This window comes from Schistocerca americana, chromosome 5 (genome assembly GCF_021461395.2).
Source record: "Schistocerca americana isolate TAMUIC-IGC-003095 chromosome 5, iqSchAmer2.1, whole genome shotgun sequence".
In the NCBI taxonomy this organism is placed as follows: Eukaryota; Metazoa; Arthropoda; class Insecta; order Orthoptera; family Acrididae; genus Schistocerca; species Schistocerca americana.
The window spans coordinates 759139252-759152771 of NC_060123.1; the positions used below are offsets into that span (position 1 = coordinate 759139252).

Consider the following 13520-nt stretch of genomic DNA (forward strand, 5'->3'; position numbering starts at 1 on the left):
ATCTGCCCTTGCAAACTTGCTCCTTTACTACCAAGTTAACTAATACTGGGCAGCCTAACAGAAGTTCCAATATCCAGTCTTTCACCACAATTCACCTATACACACTTTTCACTCATTGATTTTCTTTTTTCAATGTCATAAATATTTTGCTTTCACAGACTGCTGTGCTTTGAACATAAAATTGTAGGAACATCTGCCTCACATGTCACTTTTTTTTTTTATTATTAAAGAATATGTTCCTTGCTCATTCCTATTTGCTTCTGATACATTCCCATTCTCACTTTTATTTTCTTTTGATCCATTTCTTTTTTCTTTGATAGACAAGTCAAACAACAATGGCAATATGTTGCAGCCCCCTGTGTTTCACCCTACTTACTACGAACTTACTTTTCTTAGCTTCCAATTTTATTAGTCATTTGGTTTTTAAGATACTTAAATTAATTGTTTGACCCTGTATTTTTATATCTTATTTTACCTTCGGTTGATAAAGGATTTCTGGTATGCTCACAAAGAGAGAGCTGATTCTTCCCACCCCTCACCCCCCTTACCTTGTCCTGAAACAAACTTATCGCCAAGTATCTTGCAGTTTTTTTCCTATTATTAATCTCTTAGTCTAGTCATCAATTTAAAAGTGTCAGTTGTTGGTCCCATTGTCTAATAATTTGTACATTTATACACATGAAGTTCCAATTTTTATTTGGAACATATAGACTCTGATAATCATGAATCACAGTTCAAATAGCTCTGGGCACTATGGGACTTAACATTTGAGCCAAGGCAGGATTCAAACCTGCGACCATAGCAGTCGCGCAGTTCTGGACTGAAGCGCCTAGAACCGCTTGGCAACGGTGGCTGGCGAATCATAGTTACCATCACACGGACAGAAATACTGTGTTAACTTTAATACAACATAGGGACGTAGCTAAAAATGTCTTTACATAATTTCCAGTTCTGATTACTTTCCTTTAATTTAATCTAACAAATAGGTTAGTGTAACATGATGTTGACAGAGGCAAATTATATATACTCACAAATTATTTAGCTATAGGTATCTGGTTTGTATGTCTGGGAGGGAGGAGGGTGCAAGCTGAAAACTTCAAGAAAAGATTACTCATTTCATACCTGCTGGATTTAACTGCAGTTTATCTCTTCCATATACCAACCACATACCTAATGTGCATGGCAAACAGTTTGAAAGTATTATTCTATACTCAGCATTTGGAACTATCAGTTCCTTCATGAGAGAGGAAAGAGGGATAAGTTTCTGAAGGTCTGAAAGGTCACTCGGACTCCACAACTAATGTGAGGACAAGAGGAACAAATGTGTCTATAAGAAGTTTTGGAATTTCACCTCCTGAAGGTAAAATACTGATCAGTCTGTCAGTCTTCTAGTAATTTTATGGTTTCCTCGCATGAATTTTCACTTAGACATGATTATTCTATGTTTCATCACTCACCTGAGAGATATCTCTGAATTCCCAAAGAGACACACCTTCAAATTGCCATCAGCTGTTATCGGTAAACGGTTGCACGTGCCACAGAAGTGTTCACTCATTGAGGTAATAAATCCCACACGTCCCTTGAAGCCCGGGACATGGTATGCCTGCAAAAAGAAATTGTAAGAAAATAGGTACTGCTGTTGTGAAAATACTATAAATGTGTTGCTCACCAAGTGGAGGAAGGAGAAAATGTGCATTAAGGGGAGTTTGAACGCCCTATCCTGACAATGTTACATTTAGTGACTTAACTTCCCCGTACTTCAGGAACAACTGTAGCCATTGACAAGAAACTTTTACAGGACATTAAACTATATGTTCTGAGTCTTACAATAATTGCATTTCAGCCACTGCTTTTGGAAATACAATTTTTTAATTACACAGTTAAAATTTTGTGTACCTTTTTGTATGCTATTCTAAATAATTTTACTTATACATAACATTATGTTTTTCTTTTAGTTCAGAAGACTCAGGATACATATGTCATTACTCCCTGAAAATTTGAATTCGCTACTTGCCGTAGTTTCGGAGATTTAGGGAAAAATGCAAGAGAAAATGTAAATTTTCAGGAAGAGTTTTTAAAGTTACAATAGACTGTAACTCAATATATGCTTAACATTTTATTTTTAGTCACTCAGAAGCACCCTGCACCATACTGTATATCATCCTCTTGATCTTTTTTAAGTTTTTTTTGTTTTCTTCTTTCTGGACTCCGTAGTGGCCAACTGTGCAGCATACTCTGCTTTACCAGTGCAAACCTTGTCCATCCCTTCAAATTCTCTGATGAAGTTTGCTCCAGAATTAATTCCCATATGTTGTAGCACTTTCACGCTACCAATGTTGCCATCATTAAAAGCAATAACAGCATGACTGACCCCCACTTTAGTGTCTTCATTACAAGAAAAACATTTTTTGGTCTACATCTACATCTACATCCATACTCCTCAAGCCACCTGATGGTGTAGGCTACCTTGAGTACCTCTATTGGTTCTCCCTTCTATTCCAGTCTCGTATTGTTCGTGGAAAGAAGGATTGTCGGTATGCCTCTGTGCGGGCTCTAATCTCTCTCATTTTATCCTCATGGTCTCTTCGTGAGATATACGTAGGAGGGAGAAATATATTGCTTGACTCCTCAGTGAAGGTATGTTCTCGAAACTTCAACAAAAGCCCATACCAAGCTACTGAGTGTCTCTACCGCAGAGTCTTCCACTGGAGTTTATCTAACATCTCCGTAATGCTTTCATGATTACTAAATGATCCTATAACGAAGCATGCTGCTCTCTGTTGGATCTTCTCTATCTCTTCTATCAACCCTATCTGGTACAGATCCCACACTGCTGAGCAGTATTCAAACAGTGGGGGAACAAGTGTACTGTAACCTAATTCCTTTGTTTTTGGATTGCATTTCCTTAGGATTCTTCCAATGAATCTCAGTCTGGCATCTGATTTACCGATGATCAACTTTATATGATCATTCCATTTTAAATCACTCCTAATGCATACTCCCAGATAATTTATGGAATTAACTGCTTCCAATTGCTGACCTGCTATATTGTAGCTAAATGATATGGGATCTTTCTTTCTATGTATTCGCAGCACATTACACTTGTCTACATTGAGATTCAATTGCCATTCCCTGCACCATGCATCAATTCGCTGCAGATCATCCTGCATTTCAGTGCAATTTTCCATTGTGGCAACCTCTCGATATACCACAGCATCATCCGCAAAAAGCCTCAGTGAACTTCTGATGTCATTCACAAGGTCATTTATGTGTATTGTGAATAGCAACGGTCCTACGACACTCCCCTGCAGCACACCTGAAATCACTCTTACTTCGGAAGACTTCTCTCCATTGAGAATGACAGGCTGCGTCCTGTTATCTAGCAACTCTTCAATCCAATCACATAATTGGCCTGATAGCCCATATGCTCTTACTTTGTTCATTAAATGATTGCGGGGAACTGTATCAAACACCTTGCAGAAGTCAAGAAACACAGCATCTACCTGGGAACCCGTGTCTATGGCCCTCTGAGTCTCGTGGACGAATAGCGCGAGCTGGGTTTCACACGATCGTCTTTTTCAAAACCCATGCTGATTCCTACAGAGTAGATTTCTAGTTTACAGAAAAATCATAATACTCGAACATAATACATGTTCTAAAATTCTACAACTGATCGACATTAGAGATATAGGTCTATAGTTCTGCACATCTGTTCGACGTCCCTTCTTGAAAACGGGGATGACCTGTGCCCTTTTCCAATTCTTTGGAACGCTACGCTCTTGTAGAGACCTACGGTACACTGCTGCAAGAAGGGGGGTAAGTTCCTTCGCATACTCTGTGTAAAATTGAACTGGTATCCCATCAGGTCAGCGGCCTTCCCTCTTTTGAGTGATTTTAATTGTTTCTCTATCCCTCTGTCATCTATTTCAGTATCTACCATTTTGTCATCTGTGTGACAATCTAGAGAAGGAACTACAGTGCAATCTTCCTCTGTGAAACAGCTTTGGAAAAAGACATTTAGTATTTCGGCCTTCAGTCCATCATCCTCTGTTTCAGTACCTTTTTGGTCACAGAGTGTCTGGACATTTTGTTTTGATCCACCTACCGCTTTGACATAAGAGCAAAATTTCTTAGGATTTTCTGCCAAGTCAGTACATAGAACTTTACTTTCGAATTCATTTAACGCCTCTCGCATGGCCCTCCTCACATTACATTTCACTTCACATAATTTTTGTTTGTCTGCAAGGTGTTGGCTACGTTTATGTTTGCTGTGAAGTTCCCTTTGCTTCTGCAGCAGTTTTCTAACTCGGTTGTTGTACCACGCTGGCTCTTTTCCATCTCTTACGATCTTGCTTGGCACATACTCATCTAACGCATATTGTACGATGGTTTTGAACTTTGTCCACTGATCCTCAACACTATCTGTACTTAAAACAAAACTTTTGTGTTGAGGTGTTAGGTACTCTGATATCTGATTTTTGTCACTTTTGCTAACCAGAAAAATCTTCGTACCTTTTTTTAATATTTCTATTTACGGCTGAAATCATCGATGCAGTAACCGCTTTATGATCGCTGATTCCCTGTTCTGCGTTAATTGTTTCAAATAGTTCGGGTCTGTTTGTCACTAGAAGGTCTAATATGTTATCGCCACGAGTCAGTTCTCTGTTTAACTGCTCAAGGTAGTTTTCAGATAAAGCTCTTAAAAAATTTCACTGGATTCTTTGTCCCTGCCACCCATTATGAAAGTTTGAGTCTCCCAGTCTATATCCGGCAAATTAAAATCTCCACCCAGAACTATAACATGGTGGGCAAATCTACTCGAAATATTTTCCAAATTATCCTTCAAGTGCTCAGCCACAACAGCTGCTGAGCCAGGGGGCCTATAGAGACATCCAATTACCATGTCTGAGCCTGCTTTAACCGTGACCTTCACCCAAATTATTTCACATTTCGGATCTCCATCAATTTCCTTCGATACTGTTGCACTTCTTATCGCATTAAACATGCCTCCCCCTTCACTGTCCAGCCTGTCTCTGCGGTATACATTCCAATCTGAGTTTAGAATTTCATTACTGTTTACATCTGGTTTCAGCCTACTTTCTGTCCCTAGTACTATGTGGGCATTGTGACCGTTTATTAATGAGAGCAGTTCTGGGACCTTTCTATAGACGCTCCTGCAGTTTACTATTAGCACATTAATATTGTTATTCCCTGCTGCATTTTGTCTACTCCTACCTTGCCGCATCTCAGGAGGTGTCTTGTCGGGCCTAGGGAGGGAGTTCTCTAACTTAAAAAACCCACATGTGCACTCCACACATACTCCGCTACCCTTGTAGCCGCTTCCTGCATGTAGTGCACACGTGACCTATTCAGGGGGACCCTACATTTCTGCACCCGATAGCGGAGGTCGAGAAATTTGCACCCCAGATCTCCGCAGAATCGTCTGAGCCCCTGGTTTAAGCCTTCCACTCGGCTCCAAACCAGAGGACCACTATCGGTTCTGGGAACAATACAACAAGTAGCTAGCTCAGATTCCACCCCGCGAGGCTTTCCGCCTACACCAACTCCGCTAGCTGCCTGTACGAACTGAGGATGACCTCTGAACCCAGACGGCAGGAGTCATTGGTGCCGACATGAGCAACAATTTGCAGTCGGGTGCACCCAGTGCTCTCTATCACTGCCAGCACGGCCTCCTCCACATCTCGGATGAGACCCCCGGCAAGCAGACAGAGTGAACACTGACCTTCTTCCCCGACCTTTCCGCTATTTCCCTAAGGGGCTCCATCACCCGCCTAACGTTGGAGCTCCCAATAACTAATATACCCCTCCCCCCATGTGCCTGCTCGGACCTGGCTGAAGGAGTGGCCACATGTCCACTCACAGGCAGAACAGGCGATGCCACACGGCCAGCCTCCACACTGACCCTCCGCCTCATGCGCCGTGAATGCCGCTGAACCCGCCACTCCCCTTGGGAAGAGGGTGGCCCAACCGTGCCCGGTAGCTGCAAAGATGTCTTGACAGCAGGGTCAGTGGGTGAAGCATGTAATGTAACACCTGGGGTGTACCATGCAACGCACCAGACTCCCCACTGCCGCTACACTCTGAGGCAGCAGCCTGAAGATGGCTAACCGCGGCTTCAACACATTCAGCTGTTTGCGAACAGTGGCCAGCTCCTCCTGTGTCCGTACACAGCATTCACACATCCTATCCATCATAAGAAATCAATTTACTGTAGAGAGTTAATCAACTTATAACTAGACTGCTAATTCACTAAAGGCGGCTGATAGTTGACTAAACTGTGGTTACTAGACACTTCCTGTAGAAAACAATGAAAATAGCACTACCTGTCTCTGGACTGTATTGAAAACAAACACTAGCACTACTGGCACTATGGCTGACTAAACGGACTCTCTCTGACTGTATTCAAAACAAACACGAAATCTATGGAACACTATTACTAGCACCCGACAATTAAAGCTTCCTAAAAGCAAAAACACACGGAAAAGGAAGTGACAAGTAAGCAAAATAGAGTTAATACTTCAATTAGCATAGCTCACTGCACAGCAGACATGACGCAGATGGCAGTTACAACGACACTGACACAATAAGATTATTGAACGACTCATTGGGATTTTGAGTCTGACAATGCAGACACTTCTTCAATAATTCAGGATTGCCAGGTCTCTGTAAACAGGTTTTATGATATCCACAACTGCTGCTGGGATAGAATGTTTATGGCTGTATGACCTGTTTGAGTACTGGGCATTGCGGTAATTGCACCATGAACCAGATCTAGGAGGGCAAAGATGGTGTACTGGTTTATCATCAGCTGACAGTCTCTGGAAGAAGGTAGCCCATACTGCCTGCTTCATTTTCAACAAATCCTCAGTATTATTTCTAATGGCAATCTCATAATACTGTTGTAGTTCATCAATCATGTTGTCTGTCAGCCTGCTTCTTATGGTCTTACCACCTGAAAGTTTCTTGTCTCTCAAACTTTGTTTCAACTTCCTCAATCTGGTATCCATCCTCTTCTGGACATGAGCAACACATTCCAGTTCTGTGATAAGCTTCTCACCATAAGGCTGAGTGGCTACTACACTGTTATATGCATTTGAGTCTGCATAACCTAAGAACTTAGTGTAACACACTCCCCTTTAGTTTACAGATCGATTATAAATTTCAACAGCTGCACAGGCCTCCGTACGACTAGTTGTCCTTCATAACTTCTGTCACAGATATGCCCTTCTTCATTCCCTGATTTATACTTATAAGAATGTTTGGTTAAAATCTGGAAATCTATTAGCTTTCCAGTATCAACACTGGTCACTGTAGCAACAGAATTCTTAGAACTGCAGCTACGCTTCTACCAAGTGCCCCAAAAGCTACTGATATGACAATCATACCATCGTTTATTTCAGCAGCTTCATTTGCAGCACCCTTAATTGACTCACATGCAGTGGATTTCACAGCAGCTCCAATAAATCCTGCATACTTGTCCATTTTACAAAGTGGGCGTGGCATATACATCACGACACACATTGTTTCTGCTGCAGTGTGTCCTTGGCCAATAGCTCTCAATCCATAAAACCACCTAACATTTATGTCAAAATAATTATCTTTACACTTATCAGAATTCCAAAATGAATGAGTGTATTTACAAATGGCAGAATTAATGGTAAGTTTCCTGGCTAGTCCATTTGATACCTCAATGTCTTCATGTAAACTAACTGGCCCTCCACATAGATACAGCACACACATTCACATAACACCCCTGTTAGGATGTGTAAATGTATCAGAATATAACCTAACCTACCGTTTACATGAGTTTTGTTTTGAGATAACTGTGTTATCACTATGTTTTATTTTAATCTTCGAAGCACTAATGGGTGTTTCGCTAGATACTCATGAGTTTGCCAGTATTTCATTGTCTGCAACTTCACACACCACATGCTGAACACAATGTTTCTCTTTATTCAAAAATTTATTACCATGAAACCCACATTTCTTAAAAACACTTCATTTTCGAGTCATACTTTTTGAGAGATTTACCAGTCTATTCCTCACTTCTCCTCGGAAAAACGTTAGCACTTCGATATACAAAGCATGTTTATACTATGAAAAGATACGATACTATTTTTGACAGTGCTACCAATGCAAACACATAATTTAACCTTTATAACACAGCAATCCACAGCTTTCTACAGGGTAGTCCATTGATAGTGACCGGGCCAAATATCTCACGAAATAAGCATGAAATGAAAAAACTACAAAGAACGAAATTCGTCTAGCTTGAAGGGAGAAACCAGATGGCGCTATGGTTGGCCTGCTAAATGGCACTGCCATAGGTCAAACTCATATCAACTGCATTTTTTAAAAATAGGAACCCCCATTTTTTATTACATATTCATGTAGTACGTAAAGAAATGTGAATGTTTTAGCTGGAACACTTTTTCACTTTGGGATAGTTGAGGCTGTAATAGTCAAAAATGGTTCAAATGGCTCTGAGCACTATGGGACTTAACTTCTGAGGTCATCAGTCCCCTAGAACTTAGAACTACTTAAACCTAACTAACCTAAGGACATTACACACATCCATGCCCAAGGCAGGATTCGAACCTGCGACCGTAGCGGTCGTGCGTTTCCAGACTGTAGCGCCTAACACCACTCGGCCACTTCGGCCAGCTGCTGTAATAGTCACAAACATATAAGTATGTAGTATCACATAACTTTCCGCCAGTGCGGACGGTATTTGCTTCGTGATACATTACCCGTGTTAAAATGGACCGTTTACCAATTGCGGAAAAGGTCGGTATCGTGTTGATGTATGGCTATTGTGATCAAAATGCCCAAGGGGCGTGTGCTATGTATGCTGCTCGGTATCCTGGACAACATCATTGAAGTGTCGGGACCATTCGCTGATAGTTACATTATTTAAGGAAACAGGAAGTGTCCAGTCACATGTGAAACATCAACCATGACCTGCAACAAATGATGATGCCCTAGTAGGTGTTTCAGCTGCTGGGGCAGCTAATCCACACATCAGTAGCAGACAAATTGCGCGAGAATTGGGAATCTCAAAAACGTCGGTGTTGAGAATGCTACATCAACATTGATTGCACCCGTACCATATTTCAATGCACCAGGAATTGCATGCCAATGACTTTGAATGTCATGTACAGTTCTGCCACTGGGCACAAGAGAAATTACGAGACGATGAAAGATTTTTTGCATGTGTTCTATTTAGCGATGAAGCATCATTCACCAACAGCGGTAACCTAAACCGCCATAATATGCACTATTGGACAACGGAAAATCTACGATGGCAGCGACAAGTGGAACAGCAGCGACCTTGGCAGGTTAATGTATGGTGTGGCATTAAGGGAGGAAGCTTAATTGGCCCCCATTTTATCCATGGCAATCTAAATGGTGCAATGTATGCTGATTTCCTGCGTAATGTTCTACCAATGTTACTACAAGATGTTTCACTGCATGACAGAATGGCGATGTACTTCCAACATGATGGATGTCCGGCACATAGTTTGCGTGCGGTTGAAGCAGTATTGAATAGCACATTTCATGACAGGTGGATTGGTCGTCAAAGCACCATACCATGGCCCGCACGTTCACCGGATCTGACGTCCCCGGATTTCTTTCTGTGGGGAAAGTTGAAGGATATTTGCTATCGTGATCCACCGACAATGCCTGACAACATGCGTCAGTACATTATCAATGCATGTGCGAACATTACGGAAGGCAAACTACTCACTGTTGAGAGGAATGTCATTACACGTATTGCCAAAGGCATTGAGGTTGACAGACATCATTTTGAGCATTTATTGCATTAATGTGGTATTCACAGGTAATCACGCCGTAACAGCATGCGTTCTCAGAAATGATAAGTTCACAAAGGTACATGTATCACATTGGAACAACCGAAATAAAATGTTCAAATGTACCTAGGTTCTGTATTTTAATTTAAAAAACCTACCTGTTACCAACTGTTCGTCTAAAATTATGAGACATATGTTTGTGACTATTACAGTGCCATCTATCACAAACTGAAAAAAGTGGTCCAACTAAAACATTCATATTTCTTTATGTATTACATGAATATGTAATAAAAAATGGGGTTCCTATTTTAAAAAACACAGTTGATATCAGTTTGAGCTATGGCAGCGCCTTATAGCAGGCCAACCATTGCGCCAGCTGGTTTCCCCCTTCGAGCTAGACAAATTTCGTTCTTTGTAGTTTTTTCGTTTGACACTTATTTCGTGAGATATTTGGCCCGGTCACGATCAATGGACTACCCTGTATATAAAAAATTACCGATTTTATTAGGTCTTGAAGTAATGCATGTAAAAATTTTAACATTTTCAACTGGTGTAGATTATATTTTAGAAAATAAAATGAAATACTTCTCACACAAGTTTATAAGTAATATACATATCATTTTATTTGGAAAATGGCAAATTTTATAATCAGATAAAAACCCGAAAAAGTGAAAAAGAATGTTTTCCCCTTCTAACTCCCCTTAAAGTTATGGAAATGTGTAAGCTTTCGGAGCCAGTGGCTTCTTCTTCTGGCAGAAACAATAAGGGGAAGGAAAAGGGAAGAAAGAAAAGGATTGTCAAGGTTTAGGAAATGGGGAGAGTTGCAGAAAAGCTGCAGAGAAACCCAGGCCAGGACAGACTTACTGAATGGGATGAGAAATATGTAACTAAACCAGTCTATCTCTCATACCACCAGCAGATGTGAAGTATTCTTGTGATTGGTAGTAAGTCATAAACATTAAATTATTTTCAATGTATGTTCATACGTAATACTGCACGTACCTTTGAGGTATCATTGGGCCCATTGGGAAGAGGATCAAAATTAGGCCACTGCTTTCTAATTATTTGGAGCATTTCACAAAATGAGACCATCTTCCCATCATTCCATTTGTTGCCGCTGAAAGGCATGTACTCGATAAATCTTACATCAACATTTTTCTCTTTTGTTAACTCCACAAAACTGCACACTTCATCTTCATTAAAACCTCGCATTACAACACAATTTATCTGTGGAAGAAAGTCACCATTAAAAACTTGGTATCAGATAAAGCATGGTTTAAACAGAGTTTGAAAGACTTTTTGATAGATAACTCATCCTACTCAATAGATGAATATCTTAACAGTGGCTGTTAGGCCAGCTTAAATAAGGATGTCTGTTAGATTTCAGTTCTGAGAGCACTTTGCCATAACAGTCAAGATTATGTACTTTTTGTTTGATAAATTTATTAATAGTGCATAACAGTGTTTCAGTCTGACAGCGTATCAATTCTGAAAATATTAGCTGTTCCAGTTTGTATTGTATTCACCTAGTTTGACAATCTCCTGACAAATGATCAGGGTATTCAAATGTTTTATATTTTTTATGTTATACTTTCTGGCATGTTACTCACCCATGAGAATCGTCTCATGTTTTGGGTCTTGGAACAAAAGCTGAATCTAATCTAATCTAACCTACAAAATAATGGTTCTACAAGTCTGTTGTTATATTTGTATACCTCACTGATTCTGTTAAATTAATCTTTTTCTCTCTTTTTAGAGAATGTCAGAATTTATCTTAGCATGCCAAGCTGTTAACCTTCTTAACAATTTATGAAAATTAAACTACATACATCTCCAATCTTTTTCCCCACTCCAACGCACACATCTTTCGCTGAAGGTATTATTTTAACTATTACATGAAATTAAGAAGCTTTCTTGAAACTGTGCTGCCATTTGTGAAACAAAGTTAAAAGTGTTCTCAAGATAAAAGGTCTTCACAAAAGGAGCATTTAGTATCTGTGCAGGTGGTAATACTGACAGCCATCATATAAACAAGCCCAAATGGTAGAACATCCTGCTTTACACATACACGCAATGGCAGAAAAAAGGAAAAGAGCACACCTTTCATTCAAGCATTGAATATATAAACTGATGAGACAAAACACTATGACCTCCTGTTTGATAATGTGTTTGTCCACTGTTGGAACACAATACAGCAGTGATTTTGTGTGGGACAAGTTCAACAAATTTCAGGTATGTTCCCAGCATTATGTGAGGTATGTTCCCAGCATTATGCAGCACCGCATGTCTAAGCACAGGTCATGTAATTCCCATAAATTGCAGATCAGTGGTTTCTGGGTGCAGAACTGGTATCTGATAGCATCGCAGATGTATTCCATCAGATTCAGAAGGGGTGAATTTGATTCTGGCCTCGTGACACTGAAAGTCATATTGTTGAAACATGTCACCTTCATTAGGGACAGGGTGCGGACAGTGCACAATAATGTTCACACAGAACAAAGCTGTTATGGAGCCTTCAGTTACTACCACAGGACCCATAGAAGACCAGGTGAATGTCCTCCATAGCATAATATTGCTCCCACTGGCCTAAGTCTGTAGCAAAGTGCACATTTCAAGCACCAATTCACTCTGTTGACAGTGTATGTGCACAAAACCGTCAAGCAGGTGTAATGCGAAACTCGAATGATTCAAACCAGATGACACATTTCTATTGAATCACTGCCCAATCTCAATGCTCCTGAGCCACAGAAATTGTAATTCAACTGTGTTGTCAACATGGGAACATACAGGGGTTGTCTGCAGCAGAGCCCTATGTTTAACAATGTGCAATGGATGGTGTGCTCTGAAATACTCGTGTTTCCACCAGCACTGTGTAGCTTCCTCAGCTGAATGTCATCTTTTTCAAAGGAACCATCCCAGAATTTGTCTTAAATCATTTAGGGAAATCAAGGAAAACCCAAATTTTGGTGGCCCGATGGGACTCGGGTCCGTTGTCCTCTCGAAGGCAAGTCCACTGTTTGACCACTGTGGTGGCATGACCTAGTCTTAATTAAGCCAGAAAATCTTGGGAAATGCTGACAGATTTAAGATATAACAATTTAAAACAATCCTTTCATGAATTTCACTACAATTTTCTGCTCTTTTGAAAAACAATTTCTTTTGACTGTTTTGATGTTGTTTAGTATGTTTAAATAATGATGGCAGTCTCTATAAAAGGGCAGTTCGGCTTTTAAGTTTAGTTATACTGTTTTAAACTACATCCTTCATCTATTTGTCCACCCAGAAGTGCTATAGGATGTAACTTGAAGACTATGGTGAGGTGGTGGGGGACAGTCATGTGTTGAGGAGGAGGTGCTGCCAGAAATGAAGTGTGTGAGGTGAAGTTATTGACACTGCATACAGGGAGAATAAAAATACTCTATTCCATATTCATTCACAATCTACGTCTGCCCCCATATGGTTTTACTTTTCTCCAATAAGAAAAAAGAAATTGTCAGTAACTGTCTCTATAAGGTCTTAAAAGGAAACAAACAATAGAAAATCTAGGCTGGAATAATGACCATATTATAAAAAAATACATTGCTATTCACTGTACACAGGAAATGTTAGGTCACAGACAAGCACAACAAAAAGACTACTAAACACGTAAGCTTTCGATCAGAAAGTCTTCTTCGTAAGTGGACAAGA

The 13520-nt window shown here is 40.2% G+C and overlaps 1 protein-coding gene across 1 annotated transcript in view; it reads right to left on the reverse strand.

Annotated features, from left to right (window-relative positions):
* LOC124616662 (molybdenum cofactor biosynthesis protein 1-like) overlaps positions 1-13520 on the reverse strand; it is a 66569-nt gene that overhangs the window by 35779 nt on the left and 17270 nt on the right. The window contains exons 4-5 of the mRNA XM_047144991.1: positions 10836-11060; positions 1458-1603 (exon numbers count right to left, since the gene is read on the reverse strand). Coding sequence (XP_047000947.1) covers positions 1458-1603; positions 10836-11060 — 371 coding nt within the window. The remainder of the gene's footprint in view (positions 1-1457; positions 1604-10835; positions 11061-13520) is intronic.